The sequence below is a fragment of the Anabrus simplex genome, chromosome 1 (genome assembly GCF_040414725.1).
Source record: "Anabrus simplex isolate iqAnaSimp1 chromosome 1, ASM4041472v1, whole genome shotgun sequence".
NCBI classification, from domain to species: Eukaryota; Metazoa; Arthropoda; class Insecta; order Orthoptera; family Tettigoniidae; genus Anabrus; species Anabrus simplex.
In genome coordinates this window covers 963,192,271-963,215,879 of record NC_090265.1, presented here as the reverse complement: position 1 = coordinate 963,215,879, position 23,609 = coordinate 963,192,271, and the positions used below count along the sequence as shown (strand labels likewise).

Sequence of the window (23,609 nt, the reverse complement as noted above, 5' to 3'; positions counted from 1 at the left end):
ATGCGCTCCTCTTTTTCCAAACCCCGAGTGTTTTCTGTCGTGTGTATAATGCAGAGCTCCCATTTGTTTATTTATTTATATTTATACACATATCTATGGTGTTTTATAACTCTCATGAGAATATTGACTGGGCGAAACTTACAAGGATCCCAACACATCATTTCACTGAGAAGAGGATGAAGAAGAATTCTCTGCTCTCATCAAGGAAAAAACTATGAGTTAGGCATCGGTATGATTGTACGTATACTCTTTGGTGGTTCTTTATTTACAGTTTTATGAACTATGGATATTTTAAAGGCAGAAATTGAGAAGAAGAGGAAACTTCTCGTCGAAAAAAATATATTGGTGAGTTGTATATTACTGTTTTTTTCCCGTTCAGGTGTATATTAATTTATCACATCCATTCTTCGGATTGAGGTTAGATTTCATTCACATTTCGTGTGTGTATGTGCGCGCGCGCGCGCGTGTGTGTGTAACTTATACGCGTTGTAAAAAATAAAGACGATTACTTTTCAGAAGTGAGATGGCCCCTGTGAAAATTACAGAAGGTCGCTCGCTTTTTGACAATTAAAATAGACTGTCAGGTATATTATTTTTTGGCTACTTGCACGAAGGAATTTGGTAAAACTCTCGAACTGTGGGTGCCACTGGTATCCGGGCCATCGGCTTCCCATCTCAGACGGTGGTGTTATTTAAATGTATACACACATTATCTGAAGGAAATCTACCCTCTTTTGTCGAGAGAATGGTGATTAATTCACACACACAGATCCTTCCTTGTGGTTGGCGGCGGTAGAATAACATCCGTAGTTTTCCCCTTCCTGTCGTAATAGACGACTAAAAGGGTCCCCAGGGGCTCTTGGGTGCGTGGGTTGGCGTTCATGGAGCCCTTAGCTGAGTCCTGGCATTCCTTCCACTCATGTCAGGTTCGTTACTTTCATCTATCCTATCCAACTTCCCTTGGTCAACTCTTATTCTTTTCCGTCCCCGACGGTATTAGAGCATTCGTACTGGGCGAGTTGGCCGTGCGGTTGCGGGCGCGCGGCTGTGATCTTGCATCCAGGAGATAGTGGGTTTGAATCCCACTGTCGGCAGCCCTGAAGATGGTTTTCCGTGATTTCCTATTTTCACACCAGGCAAATGCTGGGGCTGTACTTTAATTAAGGCCACGGCCGCTTCTTTCCAACTCCTAGGCCTTTCCTATCCCATCGTCACCATGAGACCTGTCTGTAATACCAATAGGTCCGTTATTGGACATTATCAATTTTCTAGCTAACTCATTTATGGTTGCCAGTGTTTCATCCCAGTATGCTATTTGGGCATTAGTTGGTAAATAGCACACCTACCAAGATCTGTCTGTGTCGGTATGACATAAAGCCACTAGAAAAAATAAAATAAAAATCACTCGTGGCCTAGGGAGGCTGGGTGGTGGTGATTGTTGTTTTAGGAGAAAGTACCACTATGCAACCATCCTCTGTTAACACTAATCAGAGGGCAAGATGGAAGGCCATCTGACATTGCGAAAAATGAAAGTATCAAACAAAGAAGGACAAAGGGCGTGAAAAGGAAAGATTCGCTGCGCCTCGACACCTAACACCATCGGGTCAGAAAAGTACACGAGGAGACCGAGGGAAGTTGGATAGGATAGATGAAAGTGAGGAGCCTGTCACAAATACATGGAAGCAGTGCCAGGACTCAGCTAAAGACCCTGTAGTTGCCAGTCCAATCTCCCAAGGCCCCTCTTACATAAAAACTATATCCTGTGCTCCTCAACCTTAGTGCCATGTGTCACCACTTGTATTGCGAACATCTGCGTGCAGAATGACTGTCGTTTGTTTCCTTCTCGTAGACGATGTGATCAGGCTGTGCACAAGGCTGCTAACCTGTCTACGTAGAAACTAGAATAAGCACCTTTTTTCTTGCCATGTAGACAGTATGTGCTGCGGCCATAGAAAAAAATCCTCTTGAATGGAGTGTGGCTCCAAAGGGGCCACTGTTCTCATGGCAGAGATTGACCTGGATGTGCAAAAATAGGTTACAGCTACTAAATGACCATTTTTCCTTGCCATGCGGATAGTATGTTTATTTACAAGTTCTAACTTATTTACTTGTGCTTTTATTCTACGGGGGTTTGTAATGGAATATAATTCTAATCATTGCTGGGAATGATGTCACATCCCATTTTACGTTGGCCAGTGACAATGCTAGTACCTACTTAAGCAATAGAGAATGCCATGTGCTGCTCTTTATTAGGTTAACTTTTAGAAGTAAATGTTCTGGGGGTGAGTTGGTGGGTTCCTAGACATTGTAGTGAACACATCTCTCCTGTGAAAAGAATTCCTCATAAGATTTGCATAATTTCTACTTCGTTATAATGTTATAAAGCTTGCGGTAGGGCTACGCGATGTATATTTTTACCCCTCTTACAATAGGCAGGGGATACTGTGAGTGTTATTCTACTGCCCCACTCACAGTGGAATAGGAAGTCTTTCGTTTTCATGCCCTTCATGGGTCTTGTCTTTCTTGGACTAATACCTTCATTTTTGAAGTGTCTGATCCCTTCCATTTTTTCCCTCTGATGTGTTAACAGAGGATGGTTGCCTGGTTGTACTTCCTCTTAACACACTAATCACCACCACCACCAGTGATTAATTCACTCACACACCAAAATGAAAATTCTAACCCTTTATACAACCTACAAGGAGGCCAATTTGACAATTCATATGAATGAACTGTTATAGTTTCGTAACTACATTAGTCTACTCAGCATTCGTTATGATAATGAACTGGCACCCAGTGTCCGTGGGGATAACCAAGAAAAATAAGGTTTCTGGATTTATGTCCCACTAACTACTTTCTTATGGGTTTCGGAGACACTGAAATGCCAGAATTTTTCTTCCTGCAGGAGTTCCTATACGTGCCACTAAATCTACCGATATGAGGCTTATGTATTTGAGCAACTTAAAATACCACCAGACTGAGCCAGTATCTAACCTGCCAAGTGGGCCTCAGAAGGCCAGCACTCTATCGCGTAAGCTACTCAGCCTGGCTTTCACTGGTTATTATCAACCAATCATTTGCCATTCATCTGCGTTTTGGGCTGTCGCCCAGGTGGCAGTTTCTTATCTGTTGTTTATTTGGTCTTTACTTAAATGATTACAAAATATTTGGAAATTAATCAAACACCTCCCTTGATAAATTATTCCAGTCCCTAATTTCTCTTTCTATAAACAAGTGTTTGCTCCACTTTGTCCTCTTGAATTCCAACTTTAACCGGGTGAGTTGGCCGTGCAGTTAGGGTTGCGCAGCTGTGAGCTTGCATCTGGGAGATAGTGGTTTCGAACCCCACTGTCGGCAGCCCTAAAGATGGTTTTTTGTGGTTTCCCATTTTCACACCAGGCAAATGCTGGGCCTGTACTTCAATTAAGTCCACGGTCGCTTCCTTCCCACTCCTAGGCCGTAAATGAAATAGAAAAAAAAAGAATTCCAATTTTATCTTCATTTATGATCTTTTCTTATTCATCTACTAATGTCATTCCAAGCCATCTCTCTGCTGACAGCTTGATATATTCCGCGTAGTGGAGCTGTTCGTCTCCGTACTTCCTAGCCTTCTCAGCCCAATTTGCAACCTTTTTCACTCTTTCATTGGAAATCGCCCAGAACAGATTGTACTGCTTTCCTTTGTATCTTTTCCAGCTCTCGTATCAAGTATTTGTGGTGATGGTCCCGCACATTAGAACCTTATTGTAATTGTGGTCTTACCAGTGATTTAGGCCTGTGAGCCCTGTTGTGTAGATCCTTCCCCACAACCCGTAAATACCTTCATAACTATATGAAGTAATCTGTAACCTTTATTTGCAATTCTGTTTATGTGATTACCCCAAAGAAGACCTTGCCTCATATTTTATTTTAATTTTTTGCTAGGGGCTCTACGTCGCACCGACACAGATAGGTCTTATGGCGACGATGGGATAGGAAAGGCCTAGGAGTTGGAAGGAAGCGGCCGTGGCCTTAATTAAGGTACATTTGCCTGGTGTGAAAATGGGAAACCACGGAAAACCATCTTCAGGGCTGCCGATAGTGGGATTCGAACCTACTATCTCCCGGATGCAAGCTCACAGCCGCGCGCCTCTACGCGCACGGCCAACTCGCCCGGTTTGCCTTATATTAGCATCTACAGTAGGTACTTGCAGTAATCCCCATCAGGTTGAGTGGCTCAGATGGTTGAGATGCTGGCCTTCTAACCTTAAACTTGGCAAGTTTGATCTTGGCTCAGACCGGTGGTATTTGATAAGAACTCAGATACGTCAGTCTCATGTCAGTAGATTTAGTGGCATGTACAAGAACTCGTGCAGACACAGTAATTAAAACCGAGAGGACTTCTCTTCTTTGTTATACTTACAGTCTGACTTTTCACTCATTTTATCATCATCTCTGCTGTCCATCTCACAAATTTTTCAAGGTCTATTTGCAGTCGCTCATAATCCTCTTAACTTTTTTATTATTCCATGCACTGTAACATCATCCACAAAAACCCTTATCTGTGATTTGAGTTCCTTACAACATAGAAAATGTAGCGAATTGGCCATGAGCCGCACAGCTGTGAGCTTGCATTCAGGAGATAGTGGGTTCGAACCCCACTGTCGGTAGCCCTGAAGACAGTTTTCCTTGGTTTCCCATTTTCACACCAGACAAATGGTGGAGCTGTACCTTAATTAAGGCCACAGCCATTTCCTTCCCACTCCTAGTCCTTCCCTTTACGATCATCACCGTAAGACCCTGTAGCGGTGCGATGTGAAGCAAATTTGAAAAAAAGCCAAAGCATATAGAAACAGAGGTCCAATAACACTGCCTTGTGGACCCCCACCCCCTTTCCCTCTTAATCACTACAGGATCAGATAATCCTTCACCTACTCTAATTCTCGAAATTCTATATTCTAGGCATTTAGCCATCCATTCAGTAACTCTTTGGGTCGATTGCAGAAACTATTACTAGTTTTAAGCTTTAGACAATGTCTACCTAAACAACGTCTAAGTCATGTTCGATGTTCTGTTGCTTAAACAGTGTTCAGCCAGTATTTAGTAAGACATCGTTTATGTTTCCATATCAGCTTCAAAATTGAAATAGAAATGTCTTCAAAGCCGCTCTTTGCCAGCTGGGTCCAATGACAACTCACCAATGCAGGCGCCATCATTAATCAGCTGTCATGTGTTACGAAAATAGCTAACAGTTTGGAAAATTTTTGAGTGAAGAAAAAGTAGTATATTCTGAATTCCATGGTATGTGCATGGTATGTAAAGCATACAACAGTGATACATTACAAAAGAAGAAGAAAGTAGCCTGGCAAAAGATTACGGAGACTTTCAACAGCAGCTTTCCTCAGAAGCCCCCCATGTGACACCAAGACTCTATTGTGTGTACGGTAAGTTCCAAGTTAATTTTGCAGATTTAATCTCAGGGGGAATGAAGCTGTTCTATATTGGAAAACTAGTCATGTTAAATCAAAATAAAGGCAAAATGGACTCAGTAGGCATGTACTAACATTTATAGGGGTATTTTTACGGGGCTGAGGCAGGCTAAAATCAGCTTGGAGGTTAAAAGAAACAAAATTGAAAACTACACAAGGTGGGCCTCCACCTAGCCTGTTAAATCATTTAGAGGAGAATGTGCTGGCGGCATTGTGCGATTAAGCTGCACCGCTTGAAAACCCTTTTGTGATCTCAATTAACGATAGCAATGATAAAGATAGTAAGCTCTATTCTGTCATCACATCGTTTTTCAACAAAGAATTGAAAAAGATTGAAAATTGTTTGCTATCCATGGAAAATTTGGAAGCCAACACTACTGGTGTTAATATTGCTAACTTGCTCCTGGATGTTGTGAAAAGATATGGCATTCCAGTGGTAAACTGTATAGCTTTCAGTGCAAATAATGTTCCTATTATGATGGGAAGAAAAAATGGCATTGCTGCTAAACTAAGAGAGCAGGAGTATGGTAGGAGAATTTGGATTGGGACAAAGGAACGAAAGAGGAAGTCGGCTGGTTGAATTCTGCACTGATCATAATTTAGTCCTTGCCAATACTTGGTTCAAACACCACAAACGACGGCTATATACGTGGACGAGACCTGGAGACACTGGAAGGTATCAAATAGACTTCATTATGATTAGGCAGAGATTCAGAAACCAGGTATTGGATTGCAAAACTTTCCCAGGAGCAGACGTGGACTCTGACCACAACTTGTTGGTCATGAAATGCCATCTGAAGTTGAAGAAATTGAAGAAAGGAAAGAATGCAAAAAGATGGGATCCAGACAAGTTGAAAGAAAAGAGTGTGAGGGATTGTTTCAAGGAACATGTTGCATAAGGACTAAATGAAAAGGCTGAAGGAAACACTATAGAGGAAGAGTGGAGAATCATGAGAAATGAAGTCACTAGGGCTGCTGAAGAAATGTTAGGAAGGAAGAAAAGATCAACTAAGAATCAGTAGATAACTCAGGAGATACTAGACCTGATTGATGAACGACAAAAATACAAGAATGCTAGAAATGAAGAGGGCAGAAAAGAATACAGGCGATTGAAGAATCAAGTGGATAGAAAGTGCATGGTAGCTTAAGGAAGAATGGCTGAAGGAGAAGTGCAAGGATGTCGAAGGCTGTATGGTCCTGGGAAAGGTAGATGCTGCATACAGGAAAATCAAGGAAACCTTTGGAGAAAGGAAATCTAGGTGTATGAATATTAAGAGCTCAGATGGAAAGCCACTTCTAGGGAAAGAAGACAAAGCAGAAAGACGGCAGGAGCATATCCAACAGTTGTATCAAGGTAAAGATGTAGATAATTTGGTTCTGGAACATGAAGAGGCTGTTGATACTGATGAAATGGGAGACCCAATTTTGAGGTCAGAGTTTGACAGAGCTGTGAGTGACCTCAATAGGAACAAGGCACCTGGAATTGATGACATTCCCTCTGAATTACTGACTGCCTTAGGAGAAACCAGCATGGCAAGGTTATTTCATTTAGTGTGCAAGATGTATGAGACAGGAGAAGTCCCATCCGATTTTCGGAAGAATGTTGTTATACCTATTCCCAAGAAAGCCGGTGCTGACAGGTATGAAAACTACCGCACTATTAGTTTAGTTTCTCATGCCTGCAAAATTTTAACACATATTATTTACAGAAGAATGGAAAAACAAGTTGAAGCTGAGTTGGGAGAAGATCAATTTGGCTTCAGAAGAAATCTTGGAACACGTGAAGCAATCCTGACTTTACGTCTGATCTTAGAGGATCGAATCAAGAAGGACAAGCCCACGTACATGGCATTCGTAGATCTAGAAAAAGGCATTCGATAATGTTGATTGGACCAAGCTATTTATGATTCTGAAGATGAAAGGGATCAGATACCGAGAACAAAGAATTATCTACAATCTGTATAAATATCAGTCTGCAGTGATAAGAATCGAGGGCTTTGAAAAAGAAGCAGCAATCCAGAAAGGAGTGAGGCAAGGCTGCAGTTTGTCCCCTCTCCTTTTCAATGTTTACATAGAACAGGCAGTAAAGGAAATCAAAGAGAAATTTGGAAAGGGAATCACAGTCCAAGGAGAGGAAATCAAAACCTTGAGATTTGCCGATGATATTGTTATTTTATCTGAGACTGCAGAAGATCTCGAGAAGTTGATGAATGGTATGGATGAAGTCTTGGGTAAGGAGTACAAGATGAAAATAAATAAGTCCAAAACAAAACTAATGGAGTGCAGTCGAACGAAGGCAGGTGATGTAGGAAATATTAGATTAGGAAAGGAAGTCTTAAAGGAAGTAGATGAATATTGTTACTTGGGTAGTAAAATAACTAACGATGGCAGAAGTAAGGAGGACATAAAATGCAGACTAGCACAAGCAAGGAAGAGCTTTCTTAAGAAAAGAAATTTGCTCACTTCAAACATTGATATCGGAATTAGAAAGATGTTTTTGAAAACTTCCGTGTGGAGCGTGGCATTGTATGGAAGTGAAACATGGATGATAACTAGCTCAGAAAGAAAAAGAATAGAAGCTTTTGAAATGTGGTGTTACAGAAGAATGCTGAAGGTGAGATGGATAGATCGAATCACGAATGAAGAGATACTGAATCGAATTGGTGAGAGGAGATCGATTTGGCTAAATTTGACGAAGAAGAGATAGAATGATAGGACACATCTTAAGACACCCAGGACTTGTTCATTTGGTTTTTGAAGGAAGTGTAGGTGGTAAGAACGGTAGGGGTAGACGAAGGTATGAATATGACAAGCAGATGTAGGATGCAATAGCTATGTAGAAATGAAAAGGTTAGCACAGGATAGGGTGGCATGGAGAGCTGCATCAAATCAGTCTATGGACTGATGACTCAAACAACAACATTATTATTATTATTATTATTATTATTATTATTATTATTATTATTATTATTATTATTATTTTAAAACAATTATTTAATTACTTTTGGAATAGTAACTCAAAAAACAATTGGTTTAAAGAAGTTCAAAGTGATTTGGAGGAGTTGAATATTACCATGCAAACCATAGAAAACAGAGGCGAGAAAAGTATTTTGAAGAATAAATGCATCAGGCTTCCTCTGACCACTGTACAGAGAAAACAATATGTTATAATGGATGCGGAGAGGGCAGCCAGGTCAACCAGACTCAAGACTTTTTGGGAGAAGAAAAGGAAGACAGATTTGTTGTAGTCTGATTTAAGTGCTCCAATGTGGGCGTAAACTCTGTAAATAAATAATAAATAAATAAATTATTATTATTCGTCTTCTTGTTTCGTATGGGCCAGCTAAGGACCACGATATTCAACTATTGCATTTTGGAATGGGCTTTGATATTTGCCCAGTAGTTGCGCATCCTCAGGCTGTGTTGCTCCTTCCTCTCCTTTGTCCAAAGGGCGCCAGTCTTCTTTGTTGGTAGTCTGTCCTGGAACTTCTTATGTTTAAGCATCTTCCTGAGTGCTGTACGATCCTTTAAGATTCCTTCTGTTATTCCCAGTTCCTGTAGATCTTTATCCACTTCCATCAACCATGGTGACTTGGTCTTCCTATTTTGCCAGTAGCTGAGAATCCGGTTGGTCAACCTGGTAGGGTGATCCTGTAGACGTGCCCATAGAATGCTAGGCGTCTCTTCCTTGCTACATTCGTTATTCTTTCACAGTACTTGTAGAGCTCTTGGTTAGGCCGTCTTTTATAACTGTCCCCTTCTTTGACTGGCCCCAGTATCTTCCTCATTATCTTTCTTTCCTGGATTTCAAGTTTTTCCATGAGTCCCTTCCTGTTGAATGTTAAGCATTCTCAAGCATATAAGGCTTCAGGGCGGATGACTGTCTGGTAGTGCTTCATCTTAGTATTACGAGAGAGACACCTTTTATTATACGTATTCTTGGTCAGTTGGTAGGCCATTTCAAGCCTGTTAACTCGAGTTGACAAAGCTGTTCCTTCAGAGAAATTGGATTCCAACCATTGTCCCAAGTACTTAAACCTGTTGGTTTTCCTGATCTCTCCCTGTTCCAGATGCAACGTACAAGGAGATTCACCGATGTTCGTGATGAATTGTGTTTTTTCGAGAGACACGTGTAGCCCAACCTTTGCTGCTTGTTGTCTGAGAACATTTATCAGGGCCAGATAATCGGCATACGCCAGACAGTCAACATTGAGCTCATTGCGCTTATGTCTCAAATAAATGCCACTTGGAATCTCCATTCTAGCTAACTCCTTTCGCCACTCTCTTATTACTTTCTCCAAGGCACAGTTAAAGAGGAGAGGGGACAGGCCATCTCCCTGTCTCACTCCTGATTTAATTTCAAAACTTTCTGATATGGTTCCTCTGAACTTTACTTGTGACCTGGTGTTGCTTAAAGTCTGTTTGATTAGGTTATGGGTCTTCTCATCAAGTCCTAGTTCCTGCAAAATCTTCATAAGAGTAGGTCTGTCTGCTGAGTCATATGCCTTGTAAAGTCGACGAAAATGACAACGTATTTCTTACCGGCCATTTTTGCTTGATGTAATACTGATTGCAGATTGAGTATCTGTTCTGTACAAGAGCGTCCTTTTCTAAATCCTGCCTGGTACTCTCCTATTTGTTGTTGTTGTTGTTATTATTATTATTATTATTATTATTATTATTATTATTATTATTATTATTTGCAGACGGCCTTTCTGTCAAAATTGATGAGATGCTGATTGACATTTATTTATTATTATTATTATTATTATTATTATTATTATTATTATTATTATTATTATTATTATTATCGTGTCAGTAATGCTACGAACTCAAGAATCTTGGGACCAGGTGGCAGTTTACGTAGAGATAGTAGGTTCGAATCCCACTATCGGCAGCCCTGAAAATGGTTTTCTGTGGTTTCCCATTTTCACACCAGGCAAATGCTGGGGCTGTACCTTAATTAAGGCCACGGCCGCTTCCCTCCAACTCCTAGGCTTTTCCTATCCCATCGTCGCCATAAGACCTATCTGTGTCGGTGCGACGTAAAGCCCCTAGCAAAAAAAAAAAAAGTTTACGTAGAAAATATTCTGCGTCAGAAGAAGAAGGACCTGGATGATTACGACAGACAGTAAAGCAGAAGATGAAGCACAAGATGCATTAAGCATGACATCCGTCCTGAAGTAATGCGAGAGCGGTTTCCGGGGCGGAGATAAACGTCGTGGGAAAAGGGAGTGTGGTTTTTAGTGGGTAAGAATCTCCACACACTTGTTGAGTGTGGACCCTCACAAGCGTCTTATGAAAGATTTTCCACACTCCCTCGCAAAAAAAAAAATATTATTATTATTATTATTTGCAGATGGCCTTTTTGTCAAAATTGATGGGATGCTGATTGATATTTATTATTTATTATTACCATTTAGACAAAAGCTCAAAGAGAAAAGATCATCTCAAAATATATCAAGCTTTGTATCAGACTGATGTTAGAAAAATATTAAAGCATGTATGTCCATGCTGGTTATCCATGGGGAAATGTTTGGAAAGTTTGATTTCACAGGAGGAGAGAGTATTTCTTTTTCTGTCTTCAAACTTAAATAAAGTATTTTGCTCAATTCTGGCATTTATCGTCCCTACATTTGAGAAAACGAATAAAGTTCCTCAGTTGTAAGCATCTCACGTCCATGGTAAGGCAGTGGTCATAAAAAGATATCCTAGAATTTTAGAAGTGACTGTCTATCACACGAGAGAGAATCAGAAAGCTGATGATGCTTTAATAATTGGCTACTCAACATCGCATCTTGTAGACAATCTGTCACCTGAGGAGAAGAACTTCCATTCGCACATCAGGAACTATTTTATCGCAGTCTGTGATTATATTATTCATAAATTTAGTTGAATAGTGTTTTGTTAATGCTCAAGTAGTACAGATAAATTCTTTGCCAACTTGTTCCTTCAATGCCATCAAGTATTTTGTTTCCAAGTTTTCTGTTATATTGCCGGTGAAAGATGGTGAAGATGACCAAGAAGCTATGGATACATTACAGTGTCTGTCAGTTTTGTGCTCTCCAAGTGGAGGATTTACCATCATCTGTTGTTCAAGAAGAAGGAGTAGGTTGTTCTTGATCTGCTATAGGGGATATACGAGGTGGAGATGGGTGTTTCAAATATGATGGAATAGCAAAAGTAATGCTGTCAATATTGACAATTTCACACATCAGTGCTGAATGTGAAAGATTTTTCAGCCAGGTGAAGAAGACAAGTACACAATTCCGATCATATTTGAATGACGAAAATCTCAGTAAACCATTGGTGGTCAAATCGAGTCTGAGTGAAAAGTGTTATGTGCAACAGTATGGCAGTGCTTTTTTGAAGAGGGCAAAGTTAGCTGCAAGTTCAGTGGTAAACCAGTAAACACAGCAGTCTTTGGTTGTCACCCACATGTGATTTTTCACCATTTGGTGAGTTGTGGACAGTTCTTGACTTACCTTGTCTAAATGTTGTTATTCGTGTGTATTATGAGAATGATGAGGTACATGTTCTTGTAATCTTTTTATATTTTCACAGTTTAAGATTTTAAATTTAATGGTCAATTCGCATTGTAACTGTAGACATGTATGCCTTTCATCTTGTTCCTTTTTTCACTAAGACCATGGTGCAATATTCGTGATGAAGTCCAATAATTAAAAAATCTTCCTATGTTTGATTTCTGAATGTTGGCAGGTAGACCTATGTAATGAAGTGTAACTTTGATAATAGTATTGTCATTAGGGTGAGTGCAAGTAACAGCAATTACAGAAAAATAACTACTGTTTTGCATCAGTGTTGTGTGCACTTACTTGGCAGTTAATAGAATAGAATCCCTTTCGGTTGATGTACATGACAGTCTGGCAATTGGGACAAAATATTAAGTGATGTGGGTACAGTCAATGGCACATATCGTTCCAGGGAAGTTATCCCTAGAAATAATAACATAACCATTTTCCACAGTGTAATGGATAACAGTTTATAACCTCACACATTATACACATATTACAGAGATGATTATTATATTCAATCCACAGAAAGAAGATTAGGCCTATTTACCTGGAAAGGACAGTGAAATCATGCCTGATAGTAGGTAGTTCATCATTGTTAGGGAAATTGATACATCTTCTCCTCAAACTATTGATGGCAGTCACAACATGATCCACTGTGTGGCACACAGACACTGTGTTGACATTTACCGTATCACCATTCATCGGATAAAATGCATCGGTTGCCAAGAATCGTAAAGTCAGAAGGAGCTGCAAGGTGAGAGGTAATGGGTTACCCCTTGTGTCATGCTCGAGAAAATCTCCTATGTCGTACAACAGTTTCCTACAGTTTCCTTTGAAAAGCAAAATTGTGCCTCCCTGTACATTTGGAAAGGATTGCTCCGATCTCGCATCAGGCGATGTACAGGAGGCCATCTGACTAACGGTTCTCTCCTGAACCATCTTAACATAGCAATATAATTTACATGCTCTGTAATAAACAACCAACGGCGGCGATTCACTTCTATTTTGAGGTTAAGCAGTGTTCTCGGCAATGTTTAAACATGTCCTCTTGAACATCGGCTTTAGACAGTGGCTAAGTAGTAAATGACGTCTATGCAATGTGGCAGACGTACTTGGACATTGTTTAACCTGAAACATCGTCTAAATACCGTTTTTGGAATCGGTCCTTTTTGTCTATTCCAATAGCACTCATTTTTTAAATTAATCTTCCATGATCTACTCTGTCACCTGGTTCCATGGCTAAATGGTTAGGGTGCTGGCCGTTAGTCACAGGGATCCCGGGTTCGATTCCCGACAGGGTCGGGAATTTTAACCATCATTGGTTAATTTCGCTGACACAGGATCTGGGTGTATGTGTCGTCTTCATCACTATTTCATCCTCATCACGATGCGCAGGTTTCCTATGGGCGTTAAATAAAAGACCTGCACCTGGCGAGCCGAACGTGTCCTTGGACACTCGTGGCACTAAAAGCTATACCCCATTTCATTTCATCTACTCTGTCAAAGGTCTAGGATAGGACAACAACAATACAGTCCATTTGTCCTTCTGAAAATGTCTGCTATATCTTGCTGGAATTCTACATGTTGATCCTCATAAGAATATCTTTTCTTAAACCCAAACTTCCTTCTATCAAACCAGTTACTAATTTCACAAACATGTTTAATATAATCAGAAAGGATGCTTTCCCAGAGTTTACATAACACACGTCAAGCTGACTGGCTTGTAATTATCCACTTTATATTTATTACAGTTCCCGTTTTGAGCATGTCTAAACTTTATGAGCACAAACAAAATATGCTGCTTTAACTGCTCGTTGTTTGAGTAGCCGACACTTACATTCCTTTAAATTCTGTGTTAGTAGTAGTAGTAGTAGTAGTAGTAGTAGTAGTAGTAGTAGTAGTAGTAGTAGTAGTAGTAGTAGTAGTAGTATGAAACACTGGAAGTGTACATTGGAAGAAATGGAATCTGAATCAAAAAGGCTTGAAAGTCTACCAAAAAAAAAAATGTCTGGATATGATGGTGATCTAATGATCTGAAGCAGTTGATGTCTGACCTTCACCTGTAAGTAGGGAAAAAAATTCAGATCATTGACATGCCTATAACAGATTCTATGCAAGAAGTGCATTAGAAAGAAGCAGTTCTTGTGTGTGAAATTAATGCTTGTATTTGTCTTGCAAGTTTGGCACTTCTTGTATTAAGTGAAGCAAGAAAGCAAATCTTTAATGGATGTTTAATATTAAAAGGGTATGTAAATTGTCATCATGTGTGATTGTTTATTAAGTCATTTTCAGGGTGTTTGAAATATTTTTTTACAAAATATATTAATCTACCTCTTGTTGGGTACATTAGGCCTACAGATTGAAGTACACTAGAGTCCTGTTTAACCGAATTTCTGGGTTAACCGAGTCACTAAAAATCGTGTGCTGTTGTCTTTTTTGTGGGGGCACCAGAAAGGCACCTCTGAAAAAATTTTAATGCTGTTTTTCTTCATACAATACAGTACTGCATAATATTAAAAGGGTATAAATACTAATTTTATTGAAATACGCCAGAAAAAAAGGGACCAAATTGCACAGAAGCCAGTAGAATGTTTGAAGAAATCATGCTTTACTTGAAACAAGACAAAATCTCTCCTGCTGAAGTGTGTCTGATTAAATGTTTTAGAGATCAAGCTTCTAAGAAGCATTCATACTAAGCAAGTGGCTGAGCGGCTTGGATCACGTAGCTGTCAGCATGCATCCGGGAGATAGTGCGTTTGAACCCCACTGTTGGCAGCCCTGAAGATAGTTTTCTGTGGTTTTCTATTTTCACACCAGATAAATGATGGGGCTGTACCTTAGTTAAGGCCTTGGTCACTTACTTCCCACTCCTAGGCCTTTCCTATCCCGTCGTTGCCATAAGATGTACCTGTGTCAGTGTGACGTAAAACAAATTTTATAAAAAAGCATTCATCTAATTTTAAGCAAAATTTTTTTTTTCCCCACAAGCTGAATTATTGTTTTAGTCCTACAGGTTTTTGTGCTAGAGCCTTAACATTTCATTTTCCTGAGTTAAATAACGTATATGGTACTGTATTTATAGTGATATGAACTACGGTACTGTAATTTTTTTTCTAGTTGCTTTACATTGCACTAACACAGATAGGTCTTGTGGCGATGATGGGATAGGAAAGGGCTAGGAGTGGGAAGGAAGCAGCTGTGGCCTTAATTAAGGTACAGCCCCAGCATTTGCCTGGTGTGAAAATGGGAAATCACAAAAAACTATCTTCAGGGCTGCCGACAGTGGGGTTCGAACCTACTATGTCCCAGATGCAAGCTCACAGCTGCACGCCCCTAACCACACGGCCAACTCGCCCGGTACAGTACTATCATAACGTGTGTGTTTTTAGTTTGCAATAAAAAGTTGTACTGCATTTTAGGGAGTTAATGCAGTAAATTAATGCGTGTAGTTGTTATTAAATCCAACCACTCTTGTTTAACCTAATTTTTGTTTAATCAAAACACCATTGCTCCCATCAAATTCAGTTAAATGGGACTCTAGTGTAAAATGTTGTTCAGCCTTATTTAGTCATGAAAATGAGACAGTTATAGGAGAATGTTCAACTTTTATTTTATTGTTGGTGTTGTCACTTACCGGAGACCAAGCTCTCTGGGTTTGAGACATGTAGGGTGATCAAAGGGCCTCATATGGCACTTGTATTTCTTTCATTTACTTGTGCCAGGCTATTTCATCTCCCATCGCTAACACTCTGCAAATCTTGGTGATTTAATGTTCACAAGGCTTCTGGAGTCATTCTTTTCCTTGCTTCTTTTGGTCCTTTGAATTTTTTCCCAATACTCTTCTCTGATGAGGGACTCTTTTATAGTAGTAGTAGTAGTAGTAGTAGTAGTAGTAGTAGTAGTAGTAGTAGTAGTAGTAGTAGTAGTAGTAGTAGTAGTAGTGGTAGTAGTGTGGAGGACATTAGCTCATAACATTTGATATTTTTGTAACATCAGGCATTTCAGTTAAAATAACACATTGCTGTTTCCTACTTTTTGTGTATTTAATCAGAGTATGGGATTTCAGCAACCCAATAAGAAGTTTTTCAAGAGAGCAGAGCTAGTGGCAAAAGAAGAAGAGGAGTATTTCAAGCGATATGGTACTAAACACACTGAGGTCCAGTCCAACGGAAGCAGAATATCTCAAGGTGTGTTGTCTTGTGATTCACATTTAGGTCTTATGAATGTCTTAAATAGATCAGTTTTAGTCCATTGTTACTTTAAATTATTTTTAGCTTAATCATGGTTTTTGATTTGGAAAGCGGTATTCCTTCCTTTAGTTCAGATTCCATGTGAGATAAGATCTTGATTCTATTTGATTTAAAGTTTAAAACAGATGCACTTTTTCTCTGATAAATGAATGTTTCCCCTCGTTTTGCCTGCTAATGAAATTCATTCATATCCTAACAACAATGGCTGTGAGGAATTTGTTATGACTTAGTATGTGGCTAAGGAATTTGGTTTTCCTCTTTTCTCTGGTGGTGATCAACTCTTTTGGTTCATCTACTTCCTTAAGGATCTTTTCGTTTGACTTTTTCTCTTTCTAGCTTATTTTCAGCATCCTCCTCTATATCCACATTTCCATTGCTTCCTGGCATTTTATATATTGTTTTGCTAAGACTGATGTTTTGTAACCATACTACAAAACACTCCACACAGGCATTTTGACAAATTCTTCCCTAATTTTAATGTTTATGTTCCTGCTTGTCAGAGGCTTGTTTAGCTAGGGCAGTCCTCCTCCTGATTTCTGTGTTGCACCTACTGTCTTGGGTAATAATGCTTCCCAAGTAGCAAAATTGACTGACTTGTATGGTTTCATCACCTATCTTAATGTTTGTTGGTATCTCCTCATTTGATTTCTTGACAGCAAATACTTTTGTTTTCCAAGTGGTCCGTTTCAGTTTTGATTCTTGTAGTGTTACGGTATGTCAAAACTCACAACATTTTTACTAAGTTCCTCTCTAAATCTGCAATTAATACAATATCATCAGCAAATTTTATACACTGGATTTCTTGTCTATTAATTTGAATTCCTTTGGTCTTATACTTAAATTTTGATACATCCACCTCAGTGAGCATGTTGAACAATATGGAGATAGTGCACAACCTTATTTCACTCTACTTCTTATGGATGCTCTCTTTACATTTTTATCGGTGTGCTTTGATGTTTGTACAGGAGTAAAATGAGTCCTCTGTCCCTCCAGTCCGGTCCTACATTCATCATGATCTTACAGAGCTGTGTCCAGTTTACTTTATCGAAAGCTTTCCCTATATCCACAAATGCCATGTATGTCTTCCTGTTAACACTCAGTCTTCTTTCTAGAATAGTTCTTAGTGCTAGGAGAGCTTCTCTTGCTCCCATTCCTGTTGTAAAACCAAACTGCTTGTGAGATATACTGGGTGATTCACCAGCCCCTTGCAATTTAGTTTTATGCATCCCACTACATTTATTACAATTCTGAAATATATCGGTCCCTCTCCCTAAACTGTGGTAATATAACGAGATGTATTTTCACGGGCTTAAAACCAGCAGGAATTGTGAGCGTCACTATTAATTCATTGTGAGTCCTCTGAATGAACTGGTAAAATATCAATCAATCAATACTGATCTCCATTTAGGGTAGTCGCCCAGGTGGCAGATTCCCTATCTGTTGTTTCCTAGTCTATTTTTAAATTATTTCAATGACATTGGAAATTTATTGAACATGTCCCTTGGTAAGTTATTCCAATCCCTAACTCCCCTTCCTATAAAATAATATTTGCACCAATTTGTCCTCTTGAATTCCAACATTACCTTCATATTGTGATTTTCCCTACTTTTAAAGACGCCACGTAAACTTATTCGTCTACTAATGTCATTCCACACCATTTCTCTGTTGACAGCTTGAAACATACCACTTATAAACCATCATTCTCATTTTTGATCCGTATTGGAAATAGCGATCTCACATAGTTTACAAAAGGGGTACTTTTTTTTTGTTCCATCTATTCAATATAATCAGTACCACGTTATGTGGTTAATTAGACATAGAAAAAATAAATATTATGGGGACATGTTTCGCCCTTCTTATTGGGCATCATCAGCCATACTAATTTAATCTTAAAACAAACATTGTTTAGAGGATGATGACACTTTATAATTTGTAAAAATTGAACTGTGATTTCTTATGATATTAACTTAACAGAACAGTGGTTATAAAATAGGATGTTGGGGCATAACATGTACAACACATGCTAAAATTATTGTAAACTAATTTAAAATCTTGCTGAAAGAAAATTTGTGTCAATATAAAGTTCTAAAAATGGCAAATGTCTGGTACTGAAGTGGATCCTCTTCGTTATAAAAGTCAGCATATTATTGCCGGGGCAGTTGTCTATGTAAGTTTCAATAGTTTAAAATGGTTGAAAACTTGAGAGTGAATTTTGTTTATATTCTGACATTAAAAGATTGGCTAAGAAAAGAGGCGAATAATATGATGTCATTCTCATTAAGTCGATTGGTCTAAAATATTATTATTATTTTTCACGTGAAAATTCAAACATAACCTGTCAAATACTCGAAAAAACTTGTCTCAAAGCAGCTTCAACCTGCGCACTAACGTCTGTTTACAACGGTTATATCGTACGTGTGAATTTGTATATGACGGTGTTGTGATGTTAAGCTAGTAGTAAGCTCAACCTATAGTATTGTAAGCCGTAGTGTTAAGCACTGGAAATACTTAAGTTGTGTGTGAATTTGTATATGACGACACTGAATTTAGAATGTTAAACTAGTATTATTTCCTGCAATATTTTCTTTCCATGGAATTGCTTGTTGTACTCTTGTTGTTGTATAACTATGTTTTAAATTTATTATCATATAGTACTACTGTAAGTGATCATTGCCACTGGGATATTTCCCAATTGCAAAGTATTTGATAATAATAATAAAACAAGCACAAATACAAAGAATATGTAGACAGGCAAAAAGGCACTAAAATTTGAGAAATTGGCACTTAAAAAGGCACTAATAATTCAAGAAATAGGCACTTTAAAAGACACCAAAATTGAAAATTCAAAAAGTATGAAAAATTAAAGAAACAGGGGTGATATAAAACAGATTATTAGAACTTACAGTACTCCATCTAAGACACCCTCCACACAACTTTTGTTACAATGGATTATCCGGCTATGGTAAAGAATTACATGTAACTATTCTCATGTTTAGACCCGTTAAACTGTCCATTGTGTTTACAAATGCCTATGTTCACGTATTTTACCACTTAGTTTTTAGAATCATAATTAAGTACAAATTAGTTATAAGCAAATTAACAATGACAGGTCTTAACCTTGAGATAAGGTACAAAGGCTGAGGATGCTAGAAACTGAGCGAAACATGCCCCTTTTAATGTAGTGTTGTTGTAATATGAATTTCTAACAACACAAAATCAGTTGTATTGAATAGGTGGAATAGAAAAAAAAAAAAAAAAATTTGTATGCAAATTATGGTAAAGAAGCCGGCCATTGTCAGTTCACATGTAGATGCTGTGAAATTCTACTAAACATATTCATGGGGGTACAAGGAACAAGTAGAGGTGCTAAAATACTGTGTTTTTTGCACTATTAGGGATGTTTCACACTATGGATACGATCATGGTACGCTCACGCCATGGTCGTGGTCCAGTCAGATATTATTGAACTGATTTGATGGGAACTGTACACACTAGCGATCACAGTACGGTCACGGTATGAGCACAAGCAAGCAACGATCTTCCCAAAGAATATTTGACCGGAGTGTGATCGTACCGTTCCATGAGCGGACCGGCAGTGTGAATACACGACGTGCGAGCGTACAGTAGTGCCTGCGCTTTTCAGTCTCCACCCCATCTAATGTGGTATCACTTTGAAGTTTGGTACTTTACTAGATTTTTAAAGAAGAAGTGGCAAATCTGAATCTGCTTTATCTGCGACTTTTTGCTTCATATTAACATGAGTAGAAGTTGTTCTACATGGAATTTTGAGAAAGGTAAGTAGTACAACAAATCTTACATATTTAATGTGTCTAGTGTATTTACAAATTACTGTATGGCAATAATGACATTTCATTACTGCATTTCAAAAGGTTGTGACTACCGGGCAAGTTGGCCGTGAGCGTAGAGGCGCGCGGCTGTGAGCTTGCATCCGGGAGATAGTAGGTTCGAATCCCACTATCGGCAGCCCTGAAGATGGTTTTCCGTGGTTTCCCATTTTCACACCAGGCAAATGCTGGGGCTGTACCTTAATTAAGGCCACGGCCGCTTCCTTCCAACTCCTAGGCCTTTCCTATCCCATCGTCGCCATAAGACCTATCTGTGTCGGTGCGACGTAAAGCCACTAGCAAAAAAAAAAAAAAAAGTTGTGACTAAACATTAGTACACAAATTTTTAAAAAATGAACTGAGACTACCTGCAAATTAAGGATACGTAATTTGTATACACTTGAAATTCAGTGTTTCTATGCAGTTAGAATACAAATATGAAGTTACATTAATAGAGAATAACACATGAATTTTTATATCCTTTTCATATGAGGCATTGATTGAACTGGTAAGGAGCAAGCCCATGTTGCATGACATTAGTTCATCACGTTACAGCGACAATGTTGCAGAAAGGAATGCAAGGATATTGCAGTTCATTTGAAGCTTGAAGGTGAGTAAGCTTATCAATCTGAAAGTGTCAGATCTTATCATATTGCCAAAATACAAGTCCATCTGGTGAATTCAGAAAGCTTTTGAACTTTTCTCGTACAGCGAATGCCTCAGACGGAGTGTTTCCCCCTTTTCTGAAGTTATGTATCCTGGCCTTGTCAGGAAGCATACTCGTACATTCCAACGATGTTCCTGCATTATTTCGAATTATATTGTGAAGAATGCATGATGACAGAACAATACTAGTAGCATCTTTAGGATCTGCTTTCAGTCTCCTTAAAAGGAACCTGAACGTTTGCGCTAGAATTCCAAACGTACACTCAATTACTTTTTGGGCACGAGATAATCTGTAATTGAAAATTCTTTTTTCAGTATCTTGCTCTGTCTAAGGTCTCATCAAATATCGCTTTAGTGGAAATGCCTCATCCGCAACTATTACGTATGGTAGAACCGCGTCACTCCCAGGTAGTGTAATGTCCTCTGGTATATCTAACGTTCCTTTCTCGAGGGCTTTCCCATACTTGGAATTATGAAACACACCTCCATCGCTGTTCCTGCCGTAAGATCTAATATCCACAGCAATAACTTAGCATCACAGAGACCTAAGAGAACAATAGAAAATGTCTTTTTATAGTTAAAATATTGGGACCCACTTTTTCCTGGTGCTTTGATCACTATGTGTTTTCCATCAAGGGCACCCAAGTAATTAGGGAACTTCCAAACATTCCAAAATTCTTCAGCTGTTTTCTGCCAGTCTTGCTTGTTTGGTGTTGGAATAGCTTCCTGCAGTAAATTTTTATTTATTGCCTTACACACCTGTAAGACAATTGTCTGAACAGTTGAATGCCCCAAATGATAACTGAATGCAATCGTCCTATAAGAATCCCCTGTTGCCAGAAATCTGAAACACACAATAATAATAAATATTATTAATATTAGTATTACTATTATTACTACTATTATTATTATTAATAATATTACTATTATTATGCGTGCATTTTTACCACATTGTTACTTTCTTTTAAATTCTATTTTGTTTTAGGTGCCAAGTGCAAGGAGCGATGGGAATCCTTGGGGAGTCAACATCGAAGGTACATTAACTAGCAGAAAACAAAAAGCCGCCAGGGTGCTTCAAAAATTCTCAAATGAAAATATGACGACCAAATGTCTTTCCTTAAGGAATTCATAAAAGATAGAGAATGAGTGACATCTGTTGTAGGAGAAGATGGTTCTGGCACTGAATCAGATGAGATCATTAAAGAGGATGGAGAGGAAGCTCAGGACGACACAGTCATAATTCAGCATGAACCCGATGAAGTAACAGAGGCTGAAACCCAACCAACTCAACAGGTACGAAAAGTAGTCAAACAGAAATTACCAGCAGGACCTCAGGATGCGTCGAAAGGAAGTGCTTCAGAAAATTTAATGGAATATTTACTGAAGGCAAAGAAAGATGAAAGTGTACCTCATCCCATGGACACATTTTTTTTTCTTTGATGGCCTTTACAGTAAAAACCTTCGACCCAATAGACCAACATTTCATAAAAAGCAAAGTTTTTCATTAGTGAGTGAAGTGGAAATGAAGTATTAAATACAGAATCAGAACGTATCCATCCATCAGCGCCCACCACAATACACTGCACCTGCACCATCACCTACTTTGTCTCAGTATTCTGTGGCATCAACGTCAGCTTCATTATATCAGCCAGTAACTCCTGAACTATAGGTTTCTCCACAGCAACCACAAGCAATTCCACCTCAAAATAACGCTCGTTCCACTCGTGCATACGGCGTAATGTGGTAATCAAATCTACTGAAATCTACTGAAGAAAGATTTTTTGTTTAAAAATAGTGACGATTTTTTCTTGCAATATTGAGTTACTTTGTAATAAAAATTAAATATAGACAAGGTCAATAAAATTTAATTCATTTAATATTAATGCAAGTGTGAAATATTCTCTTACCTCAAACCCACAGCCAGTTTCTGCCTTGGAGTTATGGCTTCTCTGAATGTTGAGTTTGTTTTCTGAAGTTTGGGAGTAATTTTTAACAGGATCATTTCGAAGGTACCAATGTTCATTCTAAAGTACCGTAAAAATTTACTTTCATCTTCCATCAAATGAGGAAAGAGAGTATAATATTCCCCTTCATTTTTCCTATTAATTAAACTTGGATGTATCCAACATGTCCTCCTTTTACAGTTTTTGTTCACATTTCTTCTTTCTTCTTCATCATCCAGCGCAATCACAATAACTGCCAACTGTCTCATAGAGAACTCGCCTGACATTGTAGGGCAACAACGGCCTGATCTCAACTGAGCGGTCAAGACTGGAGCATGCCCTTATGCTGCTCGTCCTAATGTGAATACCTACTGTTTGTGATCGGACTCTGACCGTGGTGTGAGCAGACCGTGATTGTACCCATAGTGTGAATCATCCCTTACCTGACATATAGAACATTGAACAGTACACTATATATGACCAGGAGAGCACATGATGACCGTGTTAACTTCCTGACGTCATAAGGTGTTAAAGACAGGTAATTAATATCCATATGCTGGCTTCGTAGGTGATTTCAACAGTACGTGCAGTGGATATCATAATAACCTTCTGTAGTAATTTTTGAGTGCCATTTGAACACACTACTTCCTACTCTTGCTACTGTGTGAACTTGCAATGTAATGTAGTCTCGGTTTAAATTTTTCTGTGCAAGTAATAACGCCTCTTGGGGTGGGTCAGTGGGTTCTGGCAAGCATAAAGGAAGATCTCTTCTCACTGCTGCTTCAGGTATCATTTCATATTGTTCATACATGCTTTTCTCATTCCTAAACACGCACTCACATTCATAAATTGTTCGCTAATGTTCGGATGCTCAAGCGGTATCGAAGTGATCTTTCATTTT

General features: G+C 38.8%; 1 protein-coding gene and 1 pseudogene across 3 annotated transcripts in view; one reads left to right on the top strand and one right to left on the bottom strand.

Moving 5' to 3' along the window:
• Positions 1–205: 205 nt before the first annotated feature.
• Prp18 (pre-mRNA processing factor 18) overlaps positions 206–23,609 on the top strand; it is a 103,404-nt gene continuing 80,000 nt past the window's right edge. For all 3 annotated transcript variants that reach the window (XR_010858565.2, XR_010858564.2, XM_067136767.2), the window contains exons 1-2: positions 206–345; positions 16,071–16,191. Coding sequence is in view for 1 of the 3 variants with exons in the window: in XM_067136767.2 (XP_066992868.2) it covers positions 283–345; positions 16,071–16,191 (184 nt within the window). In the remaining 2 variants the exon portion in view is untranslated. The remainder of the gene's footprint in view (positions 346–16,070; positions 16,192–23,609) is intronic.
• On the bottom strand, positions 20,737–22,995 carry LOC136858806 (putative nuclease HARBI1; annotated as a pseudogene).